Source organism: Diabrotica undecimpunctata, chromosome 6 (assembly GCF_040954645.1).
Source record: "Diabrotica undecimpunctata isolate CICGRU chromosome 6, icDiaUnde3, whole genome shotgun sequence".
Taxonomy (NCBI): domain Eukaryota; kingdom Metazoa; phylum Arthropoda; class Insecta; order Coleoptera; family Chrysomelidae; genus Diabrotica; species Diabrotica undecimpunctata.
Genome location: NC_092808.1, coordinates 112,932,626 through 112,949,146, shown reverse-complemented (window position 1 = coordinate 112,949,146; position 16,521 = coordinate 112,932,626). Strand labels below are relative to the sequence as shown.

Genomic DNA, 16,521 nt, shown 5'->3' with positions numbered 1-16,521 from the left:
TTTAAAGGACTTAGACGGAAAGTGCATGAATTCTTCTTTAGACAAGAATTTCCAACATTGGATAAAGTTCTTGTCTCAGTTCGAGATGATAAGGATTACCCAGAAATGAGTCGAAGTACGTTATGGAAACTTTTAAAAGAAATAGGCTTCCGCTGGAAAAAAATCCCAGAAAGTCTATTTTATTAGAAAGAAGCGATATTGTCATATGGAGAAGACATTTTCTAAGAACCATAAAGGAAATGAGAAACCAAAAAAGAAAAATATTTTATCTTGATGAAACATGGATCAACGAGGGTCATACACCAAATAAATTTTGGCAGGATGAAACTGTTACAAGTCAAAGGCACGCTTTTGTAAATAACTTATCTACTGGTTTAAACCCACCATCAGGAAAGGGACGCAGGCTGATAATAGTACACATTGGCAGTTCAGACGGTTTTGTTGAAGGTGGTTTATTAACTTTTGAATCAACTCGTACCGGTGACTACCACGAAGACATGAACGCTGATGTCTTTCAAGAATGGTTCGAACAAATGATAGATCTTCTTCCTAAGAACTGTGTAATAGTAATGGATAATGCAAGTTATCACTCCAGACTTATAGAAGGACTGCCCACAACCAAGTGGTTAAAAAAAGACTTGCAGAATTGGCTGAGTTCAAAAAATATTACGTACCATCCCGGATCTATAAGAAAGGAACTTTATTCGTTGTGTGCCCTTCATAAAGAAAAATTTAAAAAATACGAAATTGATGAAATTGCCAAAAATCGTGGAATGACAGTACTTAGATCCCCACCATATCATTGTGAATTAAACCCGATTGAACTGGTATGGGCACAGATAAAGAGTGAAGTTTCAAGAAAAAATACCACTTTTAAAATTCATGATGTTAAACAGTTGTTTTTGGAGGACGTAAATAATGTAAAACCTCAAAACTGGGAAAAGGCAGTAAATCACACTATTAAAGAAGAGGAAAAAATGTGGAAGCTGGACAATATTACTGATAAAATGATCGAGCCAGTTATTATAAATCTTGGTTCTGAAAGTTCATCTTCTGAATCTGATTTGGATTTGTAACAAGTAGCTGTAAGTTTTATATTAATATTTTTATTCATCTATTTAACATACCTTACACGGTTTTAAAAACTCTTTTTCTCTTCTGTAATTTTTAAAAATTAAAAAAAATGTGAATTTTTTAAAACCCTTTTTAATGTAGGCCAGTCAGTTCTAATATAGTGTGTGATAAAAGAGGTCACTTTTGTTTACATACACATAACACTTTATAACACTGAAATAATTCATTTATTTTTTACAATTATTCAAAGTAATTTTTCAATTAATCTTGAGCACGCCCATGGAGTGGTCGGAGCTACCAGTTAAAATTATTCTAATTACTCTCTCGTTCATAAAAATAAACTATAATTGAACGCCTCTGCTTCATTAAGTTAGACATTACTGTTCTGAGAAATTCTGGCAACTGCAATTAAAAAAAGCAATACCTTCCACCATAAGGCTATTTCTGTGAAATAAAAGCATAAATCGGCCAATTTTCAATTCTTGTTTTTCTCATATTTTCATAAAAATATGTAGTTTTGTTTTATGTTTAATTATCACCGGTTCAATATCTTCCTGCAAATTGTCCATCGCAAACATTTTTTCTTCTACTTTCACATAATTAGGCCACTCTTCTTTAGATACGCGTTGGTAAGCTTCTTTTATCAACTACCGTTCTACCGTTTTTTCTTTAAAATCGACGTTGTTGGATGCCACATACCTTTTCACTTGACTACACACCATCTCAATCGGGTTCAGCTCGAAATGGTAAAGCGGCAGTCTCAAAATCTTAACGCCATATTTTTCCGCAATTGTTTGTGGAATGTTCCGCAATTTTGTACTTGTCGTACTCGTTTCTAAATGCAGCCGCAGTATCCAGTAATTCACTTTTTAGGTAATCTTCCTCAAAGAAAATGTTCATTTCGATTAGCCAATCCTTGATTTGTCTTTTGTTTCACAATTTTTTCGGGAACACAAATTTGCGGGAGTGTATGACGTGTTATCCAAAACGACAACGCGAACACTCAAACCGCACATTTTCGAAACTTTTTCCACAGTAATAGTCAAGGAAACTATTGAAATTTGATAAATATAGATAAGCTATCGACAATGGACAGGACATATAGCAGACTCTATTATAAAGGCGGGGAAGACTACACATAAGGTGGAGTAGGTTTCTTAATCAACAAGAAGAGAAAATCTCAAATTCAAATAATTGACAGCATATCAGACAGGGTTACATACATGGTCTTAAAACTAAGTCCAAAAACTAAAATAAAGATCGTGCAAGTTTATGCTCCAACTGAAAAAGCAACCGATGAGGAAATAAATTCTTTTTACGAAGACGTTAAAAAAGCTATAAACAACAACAAAGAATCCAAAATAATAATAATGGGAGACTTTAACGCCAAAATTGGATGTAAGATTGAAGACTCTGAAAGCAAGATTGGAAATTTTGGATTCGGCACAAGAAACACAAGAGGAGAAAAACTCATGGAATTCCTGGAACAAGAAAACAGGTATGTTATGAATACCTTCTACAAAAAGAAACCTAACAGAAAGTGGACATGGGTCGCACCTAACGGAACTACCAAAAATGAAATAGACTATTTTCTCTCAAACAACAAAGGAATATTTGAAGACGTCACAACAATAAACAACGTAACAACGGGTAGTGACCATCGTATAGTTAGAGCAAAAATAAATATTAATATGAAAGAAGAGAGAAAAAGGATTAAAAAAAAAAACGAGGGTAGATGCCTTTAAACTAAGAACAAATGAAGAGCAATTCCGAGAGGTCTTAGCGGATAAGTTCGAATCTGATCCTTCACATAATCAAGATCAAATTGACGAGATTAATAAAAACCTAAATAAAAATTTTCTCGCAGCAGGACTACAGGTCGCAAAGAAAACAAGGACTAAAGAAGACAAAATAAGCAATGAAACTAAACAACTAATGACGGAAATAAGACAACTACTAGCGCAAAACAAACGCCATACTTAAGAATACAGAGAACTTAATAAAACAATTAGAAAAGAACTAAAACGCGACATACAAAGATGGAACGAGAACTTAATAGAGCGAGTCATTGAAAACAATATAGGCTTAAAATGTCTAAGACCCGCACTGGGAGTTCAAAAAATCATCAAAATTAAAGACGCCAACAATAAGGTAGAGAAGGACAAATATAAAATAACAAATATTGTCGAAGACTTCTACACATCCTTGTACAGCTCGCAAGGCCAGCCTAATGAAACAACAAAGGAAAACGTCAAAAGAAAAATAAAAAACGTGGGATCAGAAGTACTACCAAATATAAAGGGATTCGAAATAGAAAGAGCTTTAAAAGAGCTAAAAAATAATAAAGCTCCAGGACACGACGGTATAATTGCCGAGCTCTTGAAAACAAGCAAGAAATTAACAATCCCTGTACTAACAGAGCTATTTAATAGATGTCTCCATAATAGCAAGATCCCTAAAGACTGGAACGAGAGTCTAGTAATACTCTTACCCAAAAAAGGGGACAAATGTGATCTACAGAATTATAGACCTATATCGTTGCTCAGTAAGTATACAAACTATTTATGAGAATTATTAACAACCAGTTAACCTACAAAATGGACAATTACCAACCGGTTGAACAGGCTGGCTTCCGCAAAGGATATAGTACATCAGACCATCTGCTGACAATGAGAACATTGATAGAGAAGGCAAATGAATACCAACTACCCGTATTTCTTGCCTTCGTCGACTATGAAAAGGCGTTTGATAGTATCGAGATGTGGGCCATAGAACAAGCTATTAATAATTGTAGAATGGATTCGAGATATAGGCAACTAATACATAATATATATGAAAATGCAACTATGATCGTACAACTAGACGAAAATACAAATCCCATCCCCATTAAGAGAGGAGTGAGACAAGGAGACGTAATATCGCCAAAGCTTTTCAACCTAGCCCTAGAAGACGTCTTCAAAACTACAAATTGGTCAACCTATGGCATTAACGTTAATGGCAACAAGTTAAACCACCTCAGATTCGCTGACGACGTAGTGATTATAGCGAGCACATTCGAGGAACTGCAAATTATGATGAGGGAACTAGCAGCCAGCTCCCAATACGTCGGTCTAAAAATGAATATGAAAAAAAAAACAAAAATAATGACAAACACAGATGACCCAGACGTATAACTATAAATGGCAGTGAGATAGAACAAATCCAGGAATATATCTACCAATATTGTTCTGAAGCTATTTTCTTGTGACATTTTAAAGTAATTACTATTTAAATAGGAAAATAAGCCACAATTAAAGGTTAAAGAACGTTTATTGACGTTTCAATTTCCACTTCTGAAAAAATTCTTCGCGATTTCCGAAGTGGAAATTGAAACGTCAATAAACGTACTTTAACCTTTAATTGTGGCTTATTCCCATTTAAATAGTAATTATATCTACCAAATCCTGAGACTTGACAAGGAGAACCAAAGTGCGAAAATTACTAGAAGAGCAAGACTAGCATGGGCAGGATTTGGAAAACTTAGTTGGATACTTAAGAACCGCAAAATACCCCAATACTTGAGGAGCAAAGTGTTCAACCAATGCATCCTTTCTATCATGACATATGGATGTCAAACCTGGACCCTAACCAAGGCAAACATGAATAAACTAGCCACAACAGAAAGAACAATGGAAAGAGCAATGTTAGGTATACGACTGTCAGATAAAAAGAAAAACGACTGGGTAAGATCCAAAACAAAAGTCGAGGGCATAGCAACAAAAATTGCCAAACTTAAATGGAGCTTCGCGGGCCACACTGCTGGACAAAAAGACCAACGTTGGAATACTACAATACAACAATGGTGACCTTACGAAAGTAAACGACCAAGAGGAAGACCACAGATGAGATGGGTTGATGATATTAAAAGAATAGCCGGAACAAATTGGAAATATGTTGCTCAGAATAGAGAGCGATGGAAGGAGTTGGGAGAGGCCTATGTCCAAACATGGACGACAGAAGACTAAGAAGAAGAAGATCGACAATGAATTTTTGATACATTTTACTTTTTTTTATAGTATTTTTCTTCATGTTATTGTTTAGTTCGATAATGTAACTCTCTTATTTATACATCGATGATTGAATCATGCTTTAATTGAAACAAAAAGGATAGTCTTTTATACAACCCTAGGCAATTGTTGTATAGGAGTATATTCCAGTCCTATGATTCTTAAATCCGGTCCTGATGCGCCGCTCGGGGCAAACCGGCAACGTGGTCGGCTCTTCTTGAGTAAGAAATACATTGCCTATGTCACCTGCACTGCATTCTAACTGTGGCTTCTACTATAGAGAATATTGTGGTGAAGGTAGCTACAAAGAACGTCCATAGAACAAAGTATTTCCGTTTGACGGTGCTGTCATCTCCTTATAATGTATATGTTGTATGCCTCAAATATACACAGAGAAAGCTTTAAAACAGTACATTTTTATTATATTATTTTAAGGATTCTACCATTTTTAATCTATATATAACACAAATGAATAAACATGTTTCTTTCGATATTAATTGCAGTTAATTACTAGAATTTTTTTTGGCAATTTTGGCCCTTTGATAGATTAACGGATAGATTTGGCAATCCTCAAACCACCAGTTGCCAGATTGTAACAGATGTCTTTTTAACCTTATTATTTAAACTGAAATTTTACCAGATACTGTTTTAAAACTATTTACTTTTTCTTTTTTGATAATTCTAAACTATTAATTTTTATATATCTTATTGCTATTGATTGCATGTTTCATTTTTAATGTAAATTTCAACACTGCCAAACAACAATATCTTGTTCTGTCATACATCATTTGTAGCTACCTTCACTGCAACGTTCTCTAGATTTTGTCCAACAAATATATTTATGGAGGTCATTTCTACTTGTAAAGTAAAAGCATAAAAATATCTAGTTTGTGAAGGAAAAACATTAACGTAACTAGTTACCTGCTTGCTGGGGCTGTTGCTGAAGCTGGTTATCCTGATATTCTGGAACTGGTTGATGTTGTTCTTGTTGCCAAGATTGCTGTGGACCAGAATTTGATTGATACTCGTATTGTTGTTGAAGTTCCGGCATACTATTTTCATAATTTTGTTGTTGTTGATTTATATCCGCTTCGTAAGATGTAGTTGTGTAAGGTTGTAAATTTTGCATGCTTTCATGTGAAATTACACCGGCCTTAAATACAAAATTAAAATGACAAAAAAAGAGTAGAGGATAAATCATTTTAAAATTGAAATATACACATTATATAACTACTTACATGAAAATCATTTTGAACATTTTTAAGATCCTTTAACCAAGAATTATCTGGCCTGTTCGTTTCCAACATACCACCAAATTGGGATTCATCTTCAACTTCGCCGACAAGATCGTAGAATTTCAGTCGATCAGCTAGGTTATATACATTATCCACGAATGATATTTCAACCAGAGAAGGATTCGCAACAATAACAGAAGCAATGTTTTCCAAATACGCTAAAGATTTTTCCACAAGTCCTCGATCAACCAGCTTAGTAGCTATGAGATATTTATACACCTAAAAATGTTTGTATAAAATAATTGGTTCCAGATTATTTGTGTCGGTGATCGTTTAATTACAAAAAAAATGAGAGAATGTTAAAACAAACATATTGTACAAACTGTGAATGTGCACGACAATTATTAATAAAGAAACATTGAATGTTATAAATGAAAAAGTATCCGTTACAATTATTGAATTAAAAAAATCTGTGTTCACTTAAAAATGGTAACAAAGTATGTTAACTTTTTAACAAACTTTTACAAAGTTTTTCGTGTGATATTCAGCAGTAGAATAAAGAGCAAAAATAACTACGGCCTTGATATTACATAAAGGGAGAGTCGTAAGGAACTGTACATACTTATACCTCGTATAGAGGCTCCTATGGGGAATCACAAATGGTCATTAAAAAGTGTCTGCTACCACTATTTAATAATGTACAGGGCGAGTTGTACATTTTGATTGAAATTTCTATTTCAGGATTTTCATAAATCTTTACAAGCTTATATTGTTAACAAAAAGTCCAAGAAAGTTCATGAAAGTAGATGGTCTGATATGAACGGGCTATGTGGAACCCATTATTTGGTACGAATAAGTAATTTATAACCGACTTTAAATGATTTGTCTCCTGGGTTACCTCGATTACTTCAAGATTTCGGTGATATTTGATTTTTACAATCGGAAGGAAAATATTTGTCCAACAATAATTTCGATAATATTAGACTAGCAAACAATGTTCTATTCTAAAATGTTCGTGTTATTTTTTTTGTAAAGTTTTTTATTACTTAATTTTGATGCCATTCGCTGGATCTTTGCACAAGTATGACATTATTCACGAATTGTTTTTTATATTACGTCTCTTTGCTACTTACAGAAACTAAAACGATGAACTGAAGCCGCCTGCCCATAAACAACAGCATACATCGAACAAAGGCAGCCATTTAACTATAATCGGCGATTGATTCGCTTACTGGCAGTAAGTTTTGTTTTGACAGCGTTTGTAGTGTGTTTATAAATTATTTTCATGTTATTTAAATATTCACTCCATTTTCGTACTTTGAATATATAAATTTTTTAACAAACAGTTGTTGTAACGACTAACCATTACCTTTGTGTTCGATTTATCAGGGTAAGTATTTATTTATGAGCTAATGACGAGAAACAATATATTATAACCTCTAAATTGACATTTAGTTATTTAAATCTGGCTAAAACCACGTGTTGTAGATAGATGTATATACATGCTTTATTGATTATTGAAAAGCATATAACTGTCTTAACCATCAAAAGATGATCGAAATTCTGAGAACAACTGGAATTGACGAAAAAGACTTCATCCGAAGATATACGAATCCGACGAGAAGTGCGACAAGGTTGCGATTTATCACCGCTATTATTTAATCTGTATTAGGTGAAATTAAGATTAAAGGAACCGGCATAGATAACATCAAGTACGCTGATGATACCGTCCTAATAGCAAGCAACGCACAAGAACTACAAAATATAGTAAATATAGTAGTTCGTCATAGCAAAATGTTGGGTTTACATCTAAAGGTTTCTAAAACTAAAATTATAGTATTTTCAAAGATACCAACAAAGGTATATTTGTATGCCAGGGGACAAATAATAGAACAGGAAACTTCCATAAAATATTTGGGAGTAAATATCAATAGCCAGTATAACCCAAAAAAGCAATCCTATCATAAATAGAACAAGCGAGGAAAACATTCATGAACATGAAAACTTTTTTTACAAGATTAGACCTTAGTCTAGGTCTCAGAATCTGAATGATCAGATTTTACGTTTTCTCTGTTTTGCTGTATGGCTGAGAAAGTTGAACAATGGACTCTGAAAGAGAAAAAAAAATAGATAATAATAGAGCTGTATATATAGAGACGAATGCTGAGAATTTCATGGGTACAAAAATTTACCGACGGTTAGGTACTTCGGCGCATGAGTAAACAGAAGGAATTACTAAGTATAATCAAAGAAAGAAAAATACAATACTTGGGTCAAGTGCTGAGAGGCGAAAGATATGAATTACTACAAATCATATTGAAAGGTAAAGTACAGGGCAAAAGATCAATAGGAAGACGCCAGAACTCGTGACTGAAAGACCTGAGGATATGGTTTGATGGCTCATCCGCAGAAATCTTTCATGCAGCAGTTTCCATGTTGCCAAACCTACAACTGCCATTTGGATCGCCAAACTTCGAAAGGAGACGGTGCAGTAAGAAAAAAACCACGCCAACGGAGTGATATGTGAAATATATTTCTGGATTTTTATTTTCAGAGTATGCCTGGTAAACCATTAAATACTCAAGCAAAACAACTTATGTTAAATGTGTTAAAGTATTTCGAATTAGAAAAAATGAATGGAGGACCTTTGGAGCCATTTTCATCCGTTCAACAGGGAATATATTGAAATGTATGTTAGTTTATCAAAATACGTATCATTGAACAATTCTTTATTTAAGAAAGTAGCTGCCACATTAAACATATCACGACGGACAGTATGTACAATTATAAAAAGGAAAGAAAATAATTATATTCTTTCAGTCAGGCAAAAGTAGACCTCGCCCGAAAAAAAAAAGACAACCAATCTATCCGAGGGATCAAAAATGGCAGTACCAAATACAGTATAAGACATTTACCAACAAAGTTAGTACCAATTTATTCGATATGAATTTGATAACAACCAGAAAGTACTTTTTAATCAATACTTTATATAAATGTACATATGTTGTAAAAAAAAGACTGATGAAAGTAATTTAAGGAAATTTGTACTGAATACATTGATATTAAGTCAATTTTTTTGTTAGTTTATTAATTTAAAATAATTCATAGTTGTGACAGATGATTAGGGTAATAATTTAAATAAAACGAACAGATTTATTCTGTATTTTTTTTTTTTTTGATAAACATGTTACTCAAATCATAATAGTGTGCATCCCAGAGACGTTGTTTTTTGGACGAAACGTGGTTCAGGGAAATAAAACAATTGTCTGGCAAAATAACAGTGTTAAAATTGTACGTAAGCCAAAAGGGTATAATGGTAAACGTTTTATAATTATTCGAACAGGTTCTTCGAAAGGATCTGTTACTGAAGCAAGTTTATTATTTTGCTCAAATTTAAAGATGCTGATTATCATGGGGAAATGAATAGTGACACTTTCACTAAATGGATAAGCGAACAATCAATTCCCAATTTAGAAGAGCATAATCAATTGACACTAAATGTAATACAGAAATTTCCATCCACAACTTATTTAGTTAAAGACTATAAAGTGTTAGATAAATATCAAAAACAGCTCACTTGAGAAGGGCATTCTGTCGAAACAGCTGTAGTGATAATTAATTATAATAAAAATTTGTGTGGAAGTGTTTAAAACAAAAGTTTTTGTTGCTTGAAAAAATATAGAGTGCGTAAATGTTTTAGCTGTACATAGGTAATATACATTGATATAAGTGTCTGAAGACTCGAGAAAGCCGCGCTTTCTCGAGTCTATGGCAATATCCCACGACACTAAGCGAAAGCTTAGAATTACTCTGACAATAAATTAAAAAATGTGACGAATAAATGTAATACAATATTCGATTTGTACGAGGTGTAAATCAAATATGCCGTTTACTAATAAGAAAATCAAAATAATATCGGTTCACAACATGTTGAGAGCTTTTCTTACATTTTAATGGGTAATATGCGGTCTTTTCCAATTTTAATTTCCAATAATCAACAAAAATGTAATACAACGACAAGTATGAATTTCATGATAGTACTATCTTCGCCGTCGCAGCACATATTTACTTGTCGATAACAGTTTCTAAATAACGTGAATCATTTTTCAATGATGTGTGGATTTAAGAAATTCATTCGGTCATCGTAGGAAGTCACGTACCTACATTCCCATAATAGTAAGGCAAGGTTGGGTAATTACGAAATTCACAGAACGGCACTAACAGAGATATAATGATAGAATTAATTTATAATAACATAATTCAAAATTCTAAATAAAAGTAATGAAATAACCACGACGCAGGAAATGTATGATTTTCCAACAGGTAGCATTGACCAAAGCAGTGGGCTTAAGAAAGTGCAGTTGCCACAATTACCTCAATGTATATTACATATGTCCAGCTGACAGATTTACGTACTGTATAAATATTTGACATCAGTATTCAACCAGTAAAGAAGTGACAGTGACAGTAAAAAAATCTCAAATTTATGATTGTATACAATGCTTGAATAAATATTTAAAATAAATTGTTTTTTTAACCAGCTCAAAAGTTTTCTATTTTTCAATTTATTTTAAATCGGTTCGTTATTTGAATTTTGGTATGTTAATTTTTGTAGGTACTTTTTTTTTCAATTTAGTTTAATAACATTATTATGTTTATTACAGTTTTACAGTACGAGGTTCAAAGCTCTTCGATCTTGAATCCATCAATCTCCTCAACAGTAGTGAAAACAAAGTCATAATTAATTATAAAAACCAAAGTTAACATTGAATAAACATAAACAGAATGATCAAGATGATGGAACCCTGAGGTAGATTTCAAGTCAGTTTTTTTATCATAACCTATCTATTTTCTTATATACAATGAACACTTTTATTTCTGATTACCACAGGATTCGTCATTTGTTTCAAGTTTTGTCAAGATTTTCATCCAGTTTGGCTCATGTTTTGGATTAATTCTCATAATACGAAAGATGTCAACGTGCAACTATCCAGCGGATCTACTGTATATATAAATTATATCGCTGGTTTGTATATAGTCTAGACTTGAGAAACAGAAAATTATAAAATAAGCAACAAAAGTAAAATTTTATACAATAATAATTTTTGGTTATCTATAAAAAAATATTATTTTTCTTACCTGAAAATGAGGAAGAACGAAAGCAGAATCATTTAGTCCACAAGCAAACTCGTAGATTTCTGTCATATGTATAGCTTCGTTTGTAGCAAAAGTAGGATAAGGTTTCGAGTGATCTGCACCTAAGAGCACCAGCCGCGTATCGGGATTGTCGTATTTGCCAAAACCAACCTAAAATTGATAACATTTTTAGAATCTGTTTATTGTAATTTGTAATGTAACGTATGGGACATAAGTTTTGAGAGCAATTGTATCACGTTTAATCAACGAAATATCGGGAAAACTAAACAAAAACTATGACAATTTTAACAAATGTTTATAGATCGAAATCAGTAGCCAAATTAAGTTTCTTAAACTAATTTCATTAATTGTATTTTTATATTATTTTCTATATTTAATGGGAATAAATAAAAATTCTAATTAAAAATACTTTAATTAATAATACTTCTTTATATTTATATTTGATGTTTCGATTTCCACCTCACAAATTTTATTTTGAGAACAATTTCTAATTTAAAGGTGTTTTCCATGTCGATGATGAATAATCGTTGTTAACACCGTTACAACTCTTTGAGTGAATCTTTGCTATTATCTTCCATATTTGTTGGTCCTGTGCCACCATTTTCCATTGTCTCATCCTCACTTTCCCCAGATCTTCTCTGCATGCATCTTTCCATCTTTTCCTAGGCTATGCTCAATAACCTGCGGTATGCAGATGATACAATGGTGTTTTCCAATACCATAGAAGGACTGCAAACTTAATGAACAAAATGACGGAAATAAGTAGAACATATGGACTGGATATAAACACCAGCAAAATCAAGCTAATGATCATCAGCAAGAAAAACATAACTGGAGCAAATCTGTATGTGAACCAAAGGAGAATTGAACGTGTCTCCCAGTACAACTACTTGGGAACTATAACCAATGAGTCGTGGGACAATACCCAAGAGATTAAATGTCGCATCGCAAAGGCAAAAAGTACATTCTTGACTATAAGCTCTGTGTTCAAGAGCCATGACCTCACACTAGAAACAAAAATAAGGCTCCTTAAATGTTACGTGTACTCAGTGCTTCTGTACGGAGAAACGTGGACATTGAACGCGGAAACTCTATCAAAACTTCAGGGTTTTGAGCTATGGTTATACAGAAGGATCCTGAGATACCATGGATAGACAAAGTCACCAATGAAGAAGTACTACGGAGGATGAACACAATCGCGGGTTTGGTCAACATCGTGAAGGATCGTAAGCTGCAGTACTTGGGACATATAATGAGAAATCAAGGCAGATACGAGCTACTCCAATGCATTTTGCAAGGTAAAATTGAAGGAAAAAGGGCCTCAGGACAAAGAAGAATATCAATAATAGCCACCAACAAAGTCATCATAGCCAGAATGATCGCCAAAGTTCGGAACCGACAGGCACCCTAAGAAGAAGATCCTACAATTCTTCTTGCATCTACTTTTTCCCAAAACACCTTGTTTGTATGTTGGCTGTGCTTACTCACACGTACTCACTCAGTATCAAATGTCCTGCCAATGTTAGTCTATTCCCCTCTATGTATGTCACTAGATTTTCCTTTCCGAACAGAGCATTTAGTTCGTTGTTGTATCTGTGCTTCCATTCCTTTGTCATACTACTTCCGCAAGGACCATATATAACTCGAGGACTTGGCATTCCCACACCAGTAATTTATTAATTTCTTTTTATTTTTGTTAGTGTCCATGTTTCGCTTCAGTACGTGACTGTTGGTCGTATTATGTGGGTCGTATTTTGTGGTCTTTTAAATTTAAATTTTGGTACGGCTGCGGCCATTGAATAGTTTACATATCTAGTAGCCGATTTTTATAATTTTTATCTCGTTTAAAAGTAAATTTTATGTCACAGTGACGTTACTATCCATCCATCCAATGGCGCTACAGCCCAAATCGGGCCTGGGCCTCCTTCAACAGGCTTCTCCAATCATCTCGATTTACCGCTGTTCTTTTCCATAAACGCGTTCCCAGGCAGTTCCTGGCATCCTCATCGACTTCGTCTTCCCATCTCTTTTTAGGTCTTCCAACAGGTATTTTTCTCTGCATTCTTGCATTTAATAATTTTCTGGGGATTCTATTCTCATACATGCGGACCACGTGCCCTGCCCACCGTAATCTCTGCAGTTTAGTATGTTGTGCTAGAGTTGGTTCACAGTGACGTTACTACCAGTGGCGAATCCAGAGTAGGTTGATTAAAATTAAAAAATCAAAATAAAATTTATTATTATATTATAAATATTTTACAAAATGTAACAGACTAGATATTATAGAAAGAAGTTTTTTTGAATAAAATTGTTCTTAATAGCGAAAATAAAAAATGATAACCAGGAACACAATTAATATTTGGTGGAAACCCCATTATTGTCAATACAATCTTCTGTTCATAGATAGCACCAATCTCCTCATGTTATATTCAACAAGCTCCTCCCATGCTTGCTCAATTGCTTCCCATAGTTCAACTCTAATCCATGGCCTAAGGTTTCTTTCATTTAATTTCTTTGTGAACTCTGTCCATACATGTTCGATAGGGTAAGGTCTGGGCTCTGGGAAGGCCACGGAAGAACATTAACATGAGTTTATTCCAATCATTCTTGAACAATTCTACTTGTATGCACTGGGTAATTCTTATGTTGGAAGATGAAGTTGTTATTATGGAATCTCTGGATCACTAATGACACATTATAATCTCACTAATATGTTTGTAATATAATCCTGTTCATTTTTCTTCTATATGGGAAACCTGCTATATGATTTAAACACTTTTTCATTGGAAAATGCAACGTAACACCAAAAGTTGTATTCACGGTTTATGAATTCATTACAAAATGCAACTCGTCTCCTCTTGTGATTCTTTGTCAAAAAAGGTTTCCTTGCAGCTGCACAATTTATCCATTCACTTGCTTTTTTCCTTCTACGTGCAGTGCGAATGATGCCAGAAAACGCTGTCTCTTCGCTAGCTTTTCGAGCTGTGACAAAAGGAACTTCTCTCAGATAATCTACTAACACCTCATCTTTGACAAGCACTTTGACATTTAGCAAATCGTACTACATTGAAATTTTACAGTATCACAGTTTAAAGATGAAGGTGAAAACTATTCAGTGATCGCAGCTGTACATCGCTCGTGAGAAAAGTTTTGATCTCTTTAAATGCTGAATTGCAAAGAAAGATTTATTTCACTCTATTATTCCCGTTTCAAATTCCCTTTATACTTTGTTGTTCGTTGTTTGGCGTTTATCTTTGTTGTCGTTGGCGATTGTTGCTCATAGGTATTTAAACTCTTTGAACACCTCGAAGTTATGTTTATTTATAGTAATATTTTGCCTTATTCACTATCGTTCTTTCATGGAAACGACCATGTATTTTGTTTTATCATCATTTATATCTAGACCGATATTTAGTGCAGCCTCTATATCGTCAACAAAGGCAAGAACAATCTTTGCTCCCCTAGTAGCTATGTCTGGTTTAATCTTCGGTATATTCCAATGCTAGGTTAAATAACAATGTCTTAAGTCTATATAAATCCTACGTACGTCGATTATCCCCTATATAAGTTTAATTGTACATAAAACTAAAAACAAAAAACATCTGGACATAATTTTAATCATCATGAGTAGTGCCTAATTGGTTTCCAGTCCATTTTCTTCTCGGATACCGCAGCTTGAAGAAATATGACTTACTAAAAACAGACTAAAAACGTTCTCGTTGAGAACGATTTCCGAAGTGGAAATTGAAAAGTCAATAAACGCACTTTAACCTCTAATTGTGGCTTATTCCCATTTAAATAGTAATTAATAGTCGTTGATGACCTTATTCACGGGCTTAGCTGCCAAGGAATCTGGGTCCAGGGTTTCGCAGATGACATTGGAATAGTGACTAGGGGAAAATTTCCAAGTAGTGCTGCGGATCAGATGCAAGTATGTCCTTCATTACATAGTCAATTGGTGTCTGAAAGAGAACTTCTCTGTGAACCCTTCCAAAACCAAATTAGTAGTCTTCACTACTAACGGGAAGCTTACTGGACTGAGTGAGCTGAAATTATTTTTAGGGGGAACTAGAAAGAACCAACGAGGTCAAATATCTAGTGGTAACCCTGGATTCTAAACTCATTTGGAGCACTCATATCAACAATATAACCAACAGACTACGCCACTTTTCTGGAACTACATACGAGTTGTAGGTAAAACCTGGGGGTTGAAACCAAACGTAATCCGTTGGTAAAACACATCAGTGATACGATCGACAGATACTTATGGTTCAGTACTTTGGTAGAAAAAGGCGGCTTTGCAATCTTATGCGGTCTTTCTCAACATCCTACAAAGACAAACGCTTCTAAATATATCAGGAGTCTCGAATAGTACTACGGGAACGGTATCGTTAGAGGCTATCACAGGTCTCCTCCGCTGGAATTATATATTTTGGCGGCAGCCTTTATGACCATCCTGAAATTTAAAGCAAACAATACTTGAAGGCCGAATTATGTATTGAATAGCCACACAAATACGGACGATAGTGGGAGGAATCCATTTTATGATGATCTCAGTATGATGACAAAACTAATCTTCACTCAGATGATTACCATTATTATACCATCTAGAGAACTTCTTCTTCAAGTTTCGCTCCTATTGGAGATTGGAAATCATTCTGGTAATTATAATTGTTGGTTACGCGCCTGAATAGTTCAATTGAACTAGATCTAGAGAACAGAAAGTTCCAAATATTAATTGAGACAATATGGTTCATTGATGGATCTAAAACTGTCCATGTTACTAGATCAGAAGTCTTTGGGCAAACATGTATAATTTTAAGAAATCTTATAGCCTAGGTCATGTGTTCCGGCTTGAAGTTTTTGCTTTGGTGGCCTGCATTGATGCAATTATGGATGGAAACCCCAAATAAAAAAGAATAAACATTTATACAGATTACATATTTTAATATAAGTACCGGGTCATGAAGAGGTGCATGGGAATGAACGAGTAGATTTGCTGGCAAAAC

The 16,521-nt window shown here is 34.0% G+C and overlaps 1 protein-coding gene across 6 annotated transcripts in view; it reads right to left on the bottom strand.

Moving 5' to 3' along the window:
* Sec16 (endoplasmic reticulum export factor secretory 16) overlaps positions 1–16,521 on the bottom strand; it is a 164,335-nt gene that overhangs the window by 71,997 nt on the left and 75,817 nt on the right. For all 6 annotated transcript variants that reach the window (XM_072535162.1, XM_072535164.1, XM_072535161.1 and 3 more), the window contains 3 exons: positions 11,495–11,662; positions 6,359–6,634; positions 6,042–6,273 (listed from right to left, as the gene is read on the bottom strand). In XM_072535162.1, coding sequence (XP_072391263.1) covers positions 6,042–6,273; positions 6,359–6,634; positions 11,495–11,662 — 676 coding nt within the window. The remainder of the gene's footprint in view (positions 1–6,041; positions 6,274–6,358; positions 6,635–11,494; positions 11,663–16,521) is intronic.